Raw genomic sequence first — 14,322 nt, 5'->3', positions numbered from 1 at the left:
CAACCTCTTAAGGGGCAAATACGCTTGCTGTTTGAGCCTGCGTTCGCATCCTTTCGCGTTCACAACAACTGCAACCTCGCTCTCGTAGTACGCGTCGTACCGGCGGTAACCAGTTGGGGGCAGTATGCAGAGCCAGAGTTAGAAAAGTAATCAAATATTTTGTAGTAGTATAATAAACCAGCTCGTGGAATAAAGATAAATAAACGAGACAGCAACACGGGATGAAGAGGAGATAACTGCACTGCTTTTCTTGTGATCTCGCAAAGGAAACGGTGCTATCGGAGATGTTTGTCAGGCAGTGTTCTGTTACACAATTCTATTTCTGTATAGTTCTGCTTTTTTTTTGTTCCAGTAACAGTAAAATGAATACAACTGGAAATATTTTTCCAGTGAAGAGGAGTCAAACAAGGAAATAAAAGTATCTGTTTCAATCTTTTAAAAAACACTGAGAACTATACAGGTTAAAACTGGGGCCGTTATATGCTGCTTTAGTTCACACAACCTAACACAGCAATGAAAAACCTCACAAAAATCCTGTCTACGTGCGTTCCGTCTTTTTTTTCAACCAGACATTTTACTGTCATAAAGGATAATGAGCATGAGGACAAAGACCTAAATTGTTATTTACAGCCACAACGGTGAAGTGGAAGTGGTGATGGTTTGCTTTAGCATTCCATCAGTCACAGGTCCATCGATACAGGAACAGACAAACCTGCAAGCTCGTCATTCTTGACTGGCAAGCTTCCTCAGGTCAAAGCACAATAAAAACTACTAATGTCAAACTCTACAGCAGCTGTGATAGATGTGTAACGGACCACAATTCTGGTGCTAGAACCTTGTTTTGTTCGTGTCTTGCTGCCCTATGTCTGTAACAGAAATTGTTTCCATAAATAGGACAGATACCCAGTTTATGATGATTTCACCTAAGGGTTTAAAAAGAAGTCGTTTTTACATAATATCTGATTAATTGTGAATTGTAGACACTATGCAGGGTGAAATTTAATAAACTGTAAATTGTCCTTTTTTTTCTTTTTCAAACAGTATTTGACAGAGCTGACACCCTTGAAATAAGAAATGTCATTTCACTCTCCTTTGGCTTTGGACATATCTGCCACTTTCAAAATTGATATGGAAAGACTTCATATGTAATATGAAATACTGAATTAATGAATAGGCTTATATTATGAAAGTACTAGATTTCAGAAGAAATTAAATAGATTTGATGTAAATTCCTTTTATGAAAATTAATTACCATCATAGTTTACATAATTCAAATAGCTATAGCGTAAGCCCTATAATTACAACAGCAAACATTTTTTTTGATGCAATGCAACAGGGCAATCAACCTTATCATGATCATAAAAGTACAACATTTAAAAAAAAGCCAATCTAATATCAGGAGTAGTCTTCACAAACCACCCAACAGAGATCCATCCATCCATTCATCTGGGGGAGGGAGGGATCCGAGGCAATCCTATAAATCAAAAGCCTTTCAACTCAGCTCTTTCTTCACCACAACGGTCCGGTACACCGACCGCATAACTGCGGGCGCTGCACAGATCCGTCTGTCGATCTCATGCTCCATCTTTCCCTCACTCATGAATAACACCCTGAGATATTTAAATTCTCCACCTGAGGCAGGACTTCTCCACCTACCCGGAGAAGGCACGCCACCCTTTCCCGGTGGAGAACCATGGCCTCGGTTTTGGAGATGCTGATTCTCATTCCTGTCGCGTCGCACTCGGCCTCAAACCGCCCCAACACATGCTGAAGGTCCCGGTCCGATGAAGCCAACAGGACAACATAATCTGCAAAAAGCAGAGATGAAATCCCGTGGTTCCCAAACCGGATCCCCTCCGGCCCCTGGCTATGTCTACAAATCCCGTCCATAAAAATTGTGAACAGAACAGGTGACAAAGGGCAGCCCTGCCGGAGTCCAACATGCACCGGGAACAAGTCTGATCTACTGCCGGCAATGCGAACCAAACTCCTGCTCCGATCATACAGAGACCGGACAGCCCTTAGTAGAGCCCCCTGCACCCCATACTCGCGGAGCACCCCCACGAATGCCACGAGGGACACGGTCAAATTCCCATGAACCCTCGAGCACCCTGCGGAGGGTATAGAGCTGGTCCAATGTTCCACGACCAGGACAAAAACCGCATTGTTCCTCTTGAATCTGAGGTTTTACTATCGGCCGTATTCTCCTCTCCAGTACCTTGGCGTAGACTTTCCCGGGGAGGCTGAGAAGTGTGATCCCCCTATAGTTGGAACACACTCTCCGGTCCCCCTTTTTAAAAAGAGGGACCACCACCACGGTTTGCCACTCCAGCGGTACTGTCCCCTTCCTCCATGCAATGTCGCAGAGGCGTGTCAACAAAGACAGCCCTACGACATCCAGACAAGAGGTACTCAGGGCGAATCTCATCCACCCCCGATGCCACTGAGGAGCTTATGAACCACCTCAGTGACTTCGGCTTGGGTGATGGAAGAGTATATCCCAGAGTCCACACTCTCTGCTTCCTCAATGGAAGGCATGTCAGTGGGATTGAGGAGATCCTCGAAGTATTCCTTATACAATCAGACGATGTCCCCAGTCGAGGTCAACAGTTCCCCGCCCGCTCTGTAAATAGTGTTGGCAGAGTACTGCTTCCCCTTTCTAAGGCGCCGGATGGTTTGCCAGAATGTATTTGAGGCAGACTGAAAGTCCCCCTCCATGGCCTCACCGAACTCCTCCCAGACCTGAGTTTATTGCCTCCAGGACTGCCCGAGCTGCGGCTTGCTTGGCCTATCGATACCTCGACTGGGTCAGGAGTCTCACAGGCCAACATGGCCTGGTAGGACTCCTTCTTCAGTCTGATGGCATCCCTTATCTCTGATTATCGCCACGACAGGCACCAGAGACCTTGCGTCCACAACTTTGAGCTTCCGCGTCGACAATGGAACCAGAGAACATGGTCCACTTGGACTCAATGTCCCCAGCCTCCCTCAGAATCTGTGAGAAGTTCTCTCAGAGATGAAAACTGAAGACTTCCCTGACAGATGGCTCGGCCAGATGTGCCCAACAGACCCTCACAATACATTTGGGTCTGCCCAGTCTGTCCAACTTCCCCCTCCGCCAGCGCATCCAACTCAGCTCCAGGTGGTGATCAGTTGACAGCTCAGCCCCTCTCTTCACCAGAGTGTCCAAAACATACGGCCGAAGGTCAGAGGAAACGACAACAAAATCGATCATTGACCTCCGGCCTAGGGTGTCCTAGCCCTTATGCTCTAACATGGTGATTGTTATGGACAAATTGTGACTGGCACAAAAGTCCAATAACAAAGCACCCATCGGCTTCAGATCGGGGGAGCCGTTCCTCCCAATCAAACCCCTCCAGATATCACCGTCATTGCCCACGTGAGCAGGAAGTCCCCCAGTTGGAGCTCTATCAAGTACCCCTCCCAGGGACTCCAAGAAAGCCATGTTATCTGTACTGTTGTTCGGCCCATAGCCACAATCAACAGTGAGAGACCTTTCCCCAACCTGAAAGCACATGAAGCGACCCTCTCGTTCAACGGGGTAAACTCCAACACATGCCGGGAGAGCGTTGGCTTGACGTCTAATTATGGTAAAGTAACATTGATTACATGCTAGATGATGGTTGCTTGCCAGCACTAGATAATTAGTTATCTAACGTGTTAATAAATGATTGCCCTCTAATTTAAGTATTATAACATTATGATTTGAAATTGTGACTACTGGTTAATTAAACTTAAAAATTGTGGTGAATTTGTACATTAAATCTAATATTGTTATAATTGTATAAGTTCGGTTGACCTTCAAGCACTTTAAGTTCTTTAGTGACATCTGTCAAAACTAATCAGTTTGAAATGTCTGAAATTAAATGACTGGAAGCCCAGTGTTTTAGAGAATAAACCAATTGGTTCTGAACACCAGTAGTAACTTACAAATTGAAATCTTGTAAGTGCTTACAATACTGAGAGCTGACACATATGTAATTACAATCCAACTTTAATTAATCCGTCTGTTTGTTTGGTCTGTTTCATATGAACCAAATGCACAGACCAGCCTGATATAAAGTCATATTATCAGTGCCTTGGCCTAAGTAATCTAAAATGAATTATCATTAAAATAAATAAACTTTCAGCTCAAGCGTATCCAAAATGGCCCCTCGATGAACCAGCATTACAAGTTACAACCTTGCTGCACTAGAAATAACATGTTAAACAGCACTGAGACTCTTTTACTTACATTTAAGGGTTTCTCCGGCATAGGGAATGTGAAGTTTAAATCGGTCACAGCAAGGACCTGCAGTCATAGATGTACACCTGAACAAAAATAGAGGCAAAAACACAAAAGCAAAGCAAAATTAACTTAAGCATGCAATTATTTATCAAATATTAGTCAGGTATATTTTTTTTTAAAAGCAATGCATTATTAGTAATTAGAAAAAAGATCACTTTAAACAGCACAAATCACTTTGAACTAAAACTCCATTGCACACTACCTCAAATAGCCCAAGACTGCTGCTGACTGTTATTGATGTCTTTTCTTCACTTATGTAAATTCTATTAAGTTATTTTGTTTTGTTTTTACTATATTGTATTGTGTCATTGGCCTGTCACCATGACCGGGAAAACAAATTTCGTTCCACTTCATGTCTGATGTGTTGAAATTGCATTGAAAAACTCCTTGAATCCTTGAATTGCGTGCGTGCGTGCGTGCGTGCGTGCGTGCATTGATTGTATGATAATAGGGTAGGCATCACAAGCTCATGCTTCAGCCTACACCTTTTTTGGTCACATCTTTTGAGCCATCTCTTTAGTTCCTCTCTGGTTTTGCTGTTTTCCCCATGTGTGCTGTATGATGATGATGGTTGCACCGATGTAACATTGTTTTTTGTTTTTTGGATGACCAAAATAAACAATAAAAGAAAGAAAAGAAAGAATTATCTGCATGTTAGAAAGGAAAAAAATGAAACAAAAAGAATAAATGTTTAAAAAACAAATGTATCCTTATAACACCAACATTAAGAGGGCCTTCCAGTCTCTAGAATTAAGATTGCACACAATAAACAATGTATTATGTTTATACGTGATGGGATGGTGGGTGGGGGGTCCCTGAATCTCTGCAGGGCATAATGAAGTCTAAACAACATCAAGTTATCTCGAGGGTTATTACAGAAAAGTAGAATTAAGATGAAAGTGGAGCTTAAATACCCTGAGTTAATGCAGTCGTATTCTGTTGCATAAACGGGAAGCTAGGATGAAAAGACGCAGCTATGTCAAGCCAGGTGTGACTAATCCTGGGACCTGCGTGTTCACGACTTTCTGAAGTAAGTATAATGAAAATGTATAAGGAGGTCACACACCTAATACATGAAAACACTACTGTTAAGAACCTGTTAAGAGAGAATTTGTCTTGCCAGAAAACCGTGGACAGATTGCATTATGCGACATTGACAGTTCTCATTTGTAGAATTACTTCTTTCTGAGGGTGATATCAACCACACAGAAGTTGAGAGCTTTGGACTGAATTGGGATTTCATGTTAAGTTTTTTTTTTTTTTTTTTTTTAAGTTTCCTAAATACAAAACTTATATACCTATATACCATACCTATCATGGTCATTGCATGCAGGTTATAGCAAGACATACAGCTGAGATGGTTCAGCAAATTGTGTCTTATATTGAGATTTTCCACATTTCACATCATTGAGAATACTAACGGGAAATGTTCTTGCTTACCCCCAAGAAAATATCTAGAAGTCAGTAAGTAAGAGAAATCCAATTATCATTTATAATCATTATTGTAGGTTAAACATTACATCAATATAGTGATTTTCTTCTCTTCCTGCTCTCAGTGAAGGTGGATGCTTTTCTTCTCCCGCTCCCTCCCTATCTGCCCTGCTGCTCTCTGTCTTGTTCATCTATTCTGGAGCCTCTCTCTGCATATCTTCCAAATACTCAAATCACAGATCTGGTCAGCTGGTCTCTCAATGCAATTGACCAAATTTTCTTGACGAAAATACTGGGCAGAGGAAAACCTGTATGCCCCCATTGGACGGTTGCTGCCGGTTACACGATGGACTCCTGGAATAACTGAAGGGTCGTGTCTCTGTCCACTCTGTCGGTCGAGGATGCTGAAATGTCTACACAATTGGAATTTTGATAACAAGATTTCTGCTTTTTGGAGTTGGCGGATTACCTGGCATATTGACAAATTTGGGATATGTCACCAGCTATTCTGGCCCTTTCAAGGCTGCCTGGCTTGTGTGATGGAATATGTCGTACTATCAACGCTCAGACTCAGATGTTGTGAGCAAATTCGCAAACTAGATGCGATTCTCGAACAGAATCGCAGGCAAACTGCGGTTTCTGAACTCATTGCTGGGATGGAAAAGAACTGGGAGAAGTTGCAAACTCAGCTTGGCAGAAATTGACCACAAATTCGGCTATTTGGAGCTGCCGCTGAGATGTACCAGAGACACTTCTAAGGGAGACAGAAAATGACTGGAGTCGGCATCATCCAAAACAATTGTTGCCATTAAAATTGTCTCCCGGCTGCCTGCCAAGATGCTCTGCCCACACTACCCCTCCCCTTTCCCCCATGACACCTGTGGAACTGAAATGTTCAAGTGTAACTAATACGGAAAAATAAACACATTTTAAATTGGTCGTCCTCCACAAATCCACAAATAAAAAGGTGGTAAGCTTCGTACTACGTCCTGTTCTCTGATTGGTTCATCGTTGCCGGCGATAGCGGACACTTGAAGTTAGTGTGAGGTTGGATCAACGTTGTATTCCAACAATCGACTATAACTGGATTATGATATAGATTTGAAAGTTGGGTTTACGCTAAAAACCTAATGTTGGCTTGATGTCTAATTATAGTAAGGTAACATTGACTAGATGTTGGTCGCTTGCCAGCGCTACATAATTAGTTATCTGACGTTGCAACCCACATCCAACTTAGGACTCACTTTAATACAACGTCCCTGGGAACGGCTGGGAATTGTCCGACAATCAGGCACAGCGGCTTTGCCGCTAACAAAGTCGCACTAAAACATTTCAACAGATTTTTTTAACCCAATAAAATATTTGAGAAAATTCAAAGGGTTTTAAGTACGCCTTATGGCGCAAAAAATATGCTACTATACCTGAGGAAATGAACTGGGGCAGATTTCACACACTTACTTACTCACACAAACACGCACATGCACACAGCTATAAACATAGAGCCCTATGGAATCCGTGATCAGGGAATCACGGAATTGGAGATTTAAAAAGGAATTCTTTAAATGCGCAAAATAACACAACTGAGCGGCAATTTGCGTAAAAGTTGAGTTTTTTTCTTGGACTAAATGAACTTTTCATGTACTTTAACTGCGAGGTCTGTAATAGGTGGAACACCTAAGAGAGACACACGGACACACTCATACACACCCCCACCCATTCACAACCACTGTTCAGTGCTTTGGATATTTCAGCTTAAATTTCAAAATGTAATATTAGTGCAATGAAGTTCATATTATCTATATTTACTTAAGCTTGTTTGGTTTCTTCTGTTATCGGACACACAGTTCGTCATGACTTACCTGACAAACGTCAGGTAAGTCATGACAAACTATGTGTCTGATGACAAAAAAAAATTAAACAAGCTAAAATGATTTTCTTTACTGCATGAGCAGTTACAATTTCTTTTTTTTTTTGCACTTTAAATGGATATTGAAAGGAGTATTAGTTATTTATTTCTTAAAGGAGCTTGAGGCCGGATTGTGGCAAGATTTATGAAAAAAATCCGTATACATTTTAAGTTTTCTAGTAATAATGTCAGATGAAGCGTTCCAAACCCAAAATAATGAGCCCTCTAGTGTATCTCTCCTTTGCCTTGAACAGGCTGTGTGCTGCAAAATGTGCTGCAATTCGGTCCCGAATTTCCCGCGCTGTCCTGCGGATGTGACGTCACATGACGCTGCATGTGCGTTCTCCCCGTTCTCCCGTGCCGGCTTCACTGTTGGCTGCAGTACCCCCAACGGCCGTCGTGGTGAAGGGTGGCGCTAGAGAGTCACATTTCTTAAAAGGAGCCTCAAGCTCCTTTAAATATTTATTTCATACAAAATACCTTTTTGAACTTTTTTGTTTAAGCCCAAAAGAGGGATGTTTTGTTGGACACGAGATAACTAGTGTCATGTTTTTGCCTTTTAATATGTTTAAAAGTATAAAAAAACATTAAAGTTTTCAGTTATAATTGCATAAATTGTCTATATTTCATTACTTTATATACTGTCTTGGGGTTAAATTTGCATGAAATGCTAAAAACCAAATTCTCAAAAATGAAAAACACAGAAAATGGAAAAAATAAAACATTTCATAGGGACCTACTATGAACACCCCCTCCGTTTAATTCACCGCCTTCTCTGGCTTCCCTCCTATCCCCCTCAACATATGCTCGTGTCTCGAGTATCTCGGTATGTTGCCTGTATGTTGCTTTTTGTGCTGACGTGTTTTTTGCAATATCACACTGTGTCCTGTAAATGACACAGTGTGAGAGGTGTTTCTTTTTTCCCTTCCCTTTCCAAGTGTCATCCTTGTCTTACCTAATGAAAAAGGTGGTGCCTACTCATGTTTCGTGTTATTTGTTTGTTTTTTTATTCTCTTTAGACGGGCTGTGCTGAAACATATTTTGCTGTAGCTGGCTCAATGACAAATAAAGAATCTTTATTTGCAATTAATCACATTTCACCACATATTCTGTTGTGTCTTGAATTCTGCACACTTCATCCAGAGACATGTCCATAGATCAATGATTCCTTCCTGCTCTTTGTGTGTCACAAAGTTGTTTAGCATATCAAAGACACACTGATGTTTCTGGCCAAAAACATTCAAGAAATGATTGTCTACCCACATTTGCCATGTTGGTCTTCATTCATTAATTCCTAATTCTTTTGAAATGTCAGTTTATCGTGGGGGTTTCAAGGTTTGATGAATGCAAAATATTTATAAAATTAGGTCGTCATTTTTTCAGAATCAGAATCAGAAAAAGCTTTATTGCCAGGTCAGACATAATCAGACGAGAGAACTTGACTCAGGTTTACACCGATGGCACCATTAATACGGACGCCATATGGCACTTTTCCATTAGTCTCGGCTCAGCCCGGCTCGGCGCGGCGCGGCTCCACCCGTGTGTTTTTCCACAGCCAGGGGAGAAGTGGGGGGGTTGGGGTGAATCTGCTGTGACGTACCTTTGTTTGTGTCGGCGCAGATGAGAAATCAGCTGGAGCCGGGAGCGGCTGAGAAAAAAACAGCCCGTCTACATGGCTTTTTCAATTCTCTCGTCAGCCATCAGGTTTATGAACATCTGCACCTCAGAGTTGGATCACCAAACAGACGTTTTTGCTGTATAATAAAATCGCCGCGAGTCGCCTCGCGCTGACTCCCGCTTCCTGATTCAAACGTCTGACGGCCCCGCCCCCTGACCAATCGGTGGCGAGGAGGGTGGTGACCTCAGAAATAGTCCCGGCTCAGCCCGCAATAGAACCTCACCAGAATGGTTACAGAAATAGTATCGGCTTGGAGCGGCTCTACCCGCCTCAGCCCCTAGTGCAAAAGCGCAAAACGGGGCCGTGGCGGGTAGAACCGAGTTAAGGGGGTACTAATGCAAAAGCGCCAATAGTGTCCGTATTAGAGTAGTTCAAGTGACTGATTTCAATGTTGACCAAAATAATAATATTTTTTTTACTTTCCATAACTGCGTAGCCTTACATCAATACAACCTGTATGAAATCCATCACCTTGACAAAAATGTTGATGGTTGTTAATAAAACAAAAGGGAATATACAAGCACATGATCATGAATAACTGTTTTATTCATTAAATTTATTTTCAAATTGGACTGACATGAGACTGAACAGAAAGAGCAGTATAATTAAGAAATCCTAGTTGTAAACCCGGTCTCAAGTAGGCTAACTACAGATTATCATATGATCATTAATCATTCACTTCGAGAAAGTTGAAATGATGAGAAAAAAGTCAAAATGTCGAGATTGATGTTGAAGTACAATTTCGAGAAAAGTCGAAATGTCGCGAAAAAAGTCGAAATGTTGAGAAAAAAGGCTAAATTTCAACTTTATTCTTGAAATTGTATTTCAACATTAATCTTGACATTTCGACTTTTTTCTCAACATTTTGACTTTTTTCTCGAAGTGCACAATAAAAAAAAAATCTTCCTTTTCTCCTGCATGGCCCTAATACTCTTCCATAAATGACAGCTCTTATTAACACATATACCTTTTTTTTTTAAGTGAAAGGTGCAGCAGTTTGAGGTACACATATTAAACATGTAAAGTAAACACACATGTGTATATACATATACATATATATATATATATATATATATATATATATATATAAATAAATAATTTCATGCTTGGACGACCTGCTTCATGCATCACCCATCTAGGAAACACAAGACTGATGGAGTGGAGCTTGTAATGATAATGAGGCTCACCCAGTCTTGAGGTCTGTGATGCGCAGGCAGTTGGTGGAGTCCAGCCCCACGCGGCCGTTCCTCACCAGACTGACCAGCAGCGGCCGCAGCTCTGCCGCGATGCGGTGCAGGGCCACCTCAGGGGACAGGCTGCTCATGGTAGCTGCTGCAGGTAGAAACAACACAACTACATCAACCTCAAGGGACAGGCTGCTCATGGTAGCTGCTGCAGGTAGAAAAAAAACACAACTACCGGTACATCAACCTCAGGGGACAGGCTGCTAGAGGTGTATAATCCAGGTGCCCGAAAGTAGAAATCCAGTCCAGCACTTACCAAATACTAAACCAGCTCCTCTGCAGGTAGATGGTAGGTTGTTAGTGAAAAGCCCTGTTCTAAATGTACAGGCTGATCTAGAAACATGGCAGCGTTTTTATTTTATGGCACCTGGATTATGTGCTTTAATGTTTTTTTTTTTACAAAATCAAAAATAGTTTTGAATCAATCTTCATCATCATCATCATCATCCTTCGACTGTCGTCGAGATCCTAGATGTCACTTCTTTCCATCGGGTCCTGTCGGCCATTGCCGCTCCCAGTTCTTGGAGTGTAAATCCTGTGTCCCTAGAGATTGTGTCAGGATAAGTATGAGGCCTGGTTCCTCTGGATGATTGGGGGAGTCACCATAGCAGGATGTCGGATATTACTTGATCCGTAGCACGGTAGCAATGACCTGCAAAGATTGCTCTACGGCGTGCTACAGTTGTTGTTATTGGTGGCAGTTCACCAGAGATCTGCTCCTTGGTTGGATGAGTTTTCCAGGAGATGTTTTTGACACACATGAGGAGTCTTGTGTATGTGTCAATCTTAAATTAAGACCAATTTTGAAAGGGAGTCAGTCTCAAAGCACCATTTGTCAAATAGTTTTCTTTACATTAAGCTGATATTTGCTCATTAAAACATATACCTGTGGATCAGCCGGTACATTTAAAACAGGTGTTTTCACTAACGACCATCTACCTGCAGAGGGGCTGGTTTAGTGACCGGTTGGAAGAACTGCTGGACTGGATTTTTACTTTATGGCACCTGGATTATACACCTGGATTATACACCTCTGCAGGCTGCTCATGGTAGAAAACAACACAACTACGTCAAACAAACCTTGTTTGACTGTTTAAAACTGATTAAAACCTGTATTTTTGCAAAGCAGGGCTAATTTTTGAAACCAAAAATAGTGATTTGCAATTTATATTCCAAAGATGTAAACTGCTCTGTTGTTTGTTTGTAAACTGTCACTTCCTGGTATCATTACATGTTTGAACGCACCTCGGAATTACTTTTTTGCTATAGAAGGGAGAAAAAAATAGATAAATAAATAAAATAAAAATGACAAAATATCGTCTATATTCTCCTTAGTAGCTCAAAACTAAAAGGAAATCATGGTAAAGTGTGACAGGCACTATCACTCTCCTGCACGGGGAAAAATATTTGAGCAAGCAAACATAATGTTTTCTTCATGAGCTTTGTTGTTGAGGAGAAGGCTTGTGAATTCCCCCATCGTGACATAAATAAAGGAACATGTTATTGGTCTTCATGTTCACAGGTTTTGCGTCGTTAGCTGTCGTTGCCTTCCATAGGCTGGAAAAGACCGATGACTAAATGGGTTTTGCACACTAGTGAGATGACCTGCTCAATATGTACATTAAAATAAAGAATACGGTGTGTCTTCGAGTACCTGGGGGAGCTGGAAGTCACTTTTATCCGAGTCTTCGGTCCAATGTTTACTTCATGCTCTTAAACTTTCCGGTACATGTTATTGGGGTCTTGGTGGAAAGCCCCGCATTTAGTCAACCGTTTTACTGCCTGTTGTCAAAAATTGAAAATGTCACTTAATGGGTGGTATATTTATATACTATATAACACATCTGTCATTATTTTTATTATTATACTTAAATACTGTGAAGTAAAGGTAAATCTATATGCTGCATTTTAATGATATACATGGATGTAGCAGCGGAGGTCAGGCATCTGTCCCGCCGCCCGTCGCCCACCACTGAGCAGTGTTCAGTAGTCCACTCTGCAAGGGCACATTTCTAGTCAAGGTACATTTTAAGTCGTATTTCTCTTATAAAATTCGTGCCCAACACTTTTTTATTGAATGTTTGTCTTATCTGTGTTCGAGTTTTGGCGCTTTTCTTCCTAAATGTTCAAGTCAGATGAAATGCCTGTACAGTTTACAGTAGGTACATTACTGGAGTCTGTATTCAAAATCACAGTACCCTCACTACAGAATACTGCAGCACTACTTTAAACACTTAATTCTAGTAGTTTCAGTTTTATTGGGCTACACAACAAAGATGAAAATAACTTTTCATCACTTAAATGTAAGGTTTTCAATATTTCGCACTCTAAGGTGTGCAAATGTTTTACAACATAGGTGACCTTTAACCTTTTTACCTGTCAAGTTATGGATTTAAAAAAACAAGGGAAATGTTCCGCCGCTGTCCCACCTGCCCAACCGAGGTCCAGTATTACATTTTAAAACAGGTTTATAACAAATCTAAAATATATACCTGTCAACCACTTACAAACTACAATTATGTGGTCAGAATCTGATAGGACGATCTTTGTTGACACTGAAATGCTGTGGAGATCGTTATGTATGTAATTCCTATAATAATCCTATAATATATAAGTGAATTAAAGCACATTTATTTATTTTAAATATTTTCAGTTTATAAACACATCGATTGTCTTGAAGTGAAACATTTACACTTTCCTTTTTAATTGAATTTCTTTTAATTTAAATAATTCTGCCCCATCCTGCTCCCCCTTAGGAAAGTAACTTCGGTATCCCATTTTTATAGATAGATATTTACATGAAGTTTTCGCTTTTTTGCCTGAAATGCCTTCACTCTCTGATTTGTTGTTCCGAGTTTGTTCCTGTCACCCAGGCTACAGCAGGGGGCAGTTCTCGCGAGGCTAGTGACAATTCAGTTTGGAGAGGCACAGAAATGGTTTTTAAAAATTATTAGATTATAAAACTGGAAATTTACGGGAAAATACTAATACGGCAGGACGGCATGATAAAATAGGAAGGGCCCAAACGAAAGAGGGGTAAAATACGGGAGTTTCCCGGCCAAAACGGGAGACTTGACAGGTATGCCTTTAATGCAGGTGTGTTCTTTACTCTTAAGATATGTTTGGAATAAGACCTTATTTTTATTCATTTATTTTGTAATTTTCTACTGCAAGTTTCAAATGTTAATACATTATAACCAATTAATTTCTAATAATGCAGCATGAATCCATGCACTGATAGCAAAATATGAGTGAATCAACGTTGTAATATGGTTAGGCAGAAAAATTGAATCCATGTTGAAGCCTGGTCAGCGACAAACAGGACACGTTGATTACAGGTTGTCATTACAATTTGTTGATCAATTGATGATTGATTCACCATCATCGACCTTAACCAAAAATCAACCTTTTTGACCATAATTCAACATAGATTTAACATATTTTGCTATCTGGGCATTTAACATTTAATTTAGTTTTTTTTTTAATTAATTAATTAATTTATTTATTTATTTATTTATTTATTTATTTATTTATTTATTTATTTATTTATTTATTTATTTATTATTAATTCAATGTATCACATCTGGTGTAAAGAAAACACATCGCAGAATAAATAAAATGTGTTTGACAGGTTTTTGGTTAAGTGCATGCAACTTTATCAGCTGTTTCTACATCACAGGCAATCTGGCTGACTCAGGACCTGGAAAGTTTTCATTCTTGGGGAGTGATTCAGAATGACTTTAAAAGTAACCAG

At 40.5% G+C, this 14,322-nt stretch overlaps 2 protein-coding genes across 2 annotated transcripts in view; one reads left to right on the top strand and one right to left on the bottom strand.

Annotated features, from left to right (window-relative positions):
- The window catches only part of babam2 (BRISC and BRCA1 A complex member 2), a 112,628-nt gene extending 100,303 nt beyond the window's left edge, over positions 1-12,325 (bottom strand). The window contains exons 1-3 of the mRNA XM_061743132.1: positions 12,223-12,325; positions 10,512-10,656; positions 4,256-4,332 (exon numbers count right to left, since the gene is read on the bottom strand). Of these exons, the coding sequence (XP_061599116.1) occupies positions 4,256-4,332; positions 10,512-10,648 (214 nt within the window). The 5' untranslated portion in view covers positions 10,649-10,656; positions 12,223-12,325. The remainder of the gene's footprint in view (positions 1-4,255; positions 4,333-10,511; positions 10,657-12,222) is intronic.
- Positions 12,326-12,530: 205 nt separating this feature from the next.
- The window catches only part of rbks (ribokinase), a 60,862-nt gene continuing 59,070 nt past the window's right edge, over positions 12,531-14,322 (top strand). The window contains exon 1 of the mRNA XM_061744407.1: positions 12,531-12,589. The gene's annotated coding sequence lies outside the window, so the exon portion shown is untranslated. The remainder of the gene's footprint in view (positions 12,590-14,322) is intronic.

Source organism: Cololabis saira, chromosome 16 (genome assembly GCF_033807715.1).
Source record: "Cololabis saira isolate AMF1-May2022 chromosome 16, fColSai1.1, whole genome shotgun sequence".
Lineage (NCBI taxonomy): Eukaryota > Metazoa > Chordata > Actinopteri > Beloniformes > Belonidae > Cololabis > Cololabis saira.
The sequence above is the reverse complement of the archived record's forward strand: the minus strand, read 5'-3'. Positions and strand labels throughout refer to the sequence as shown.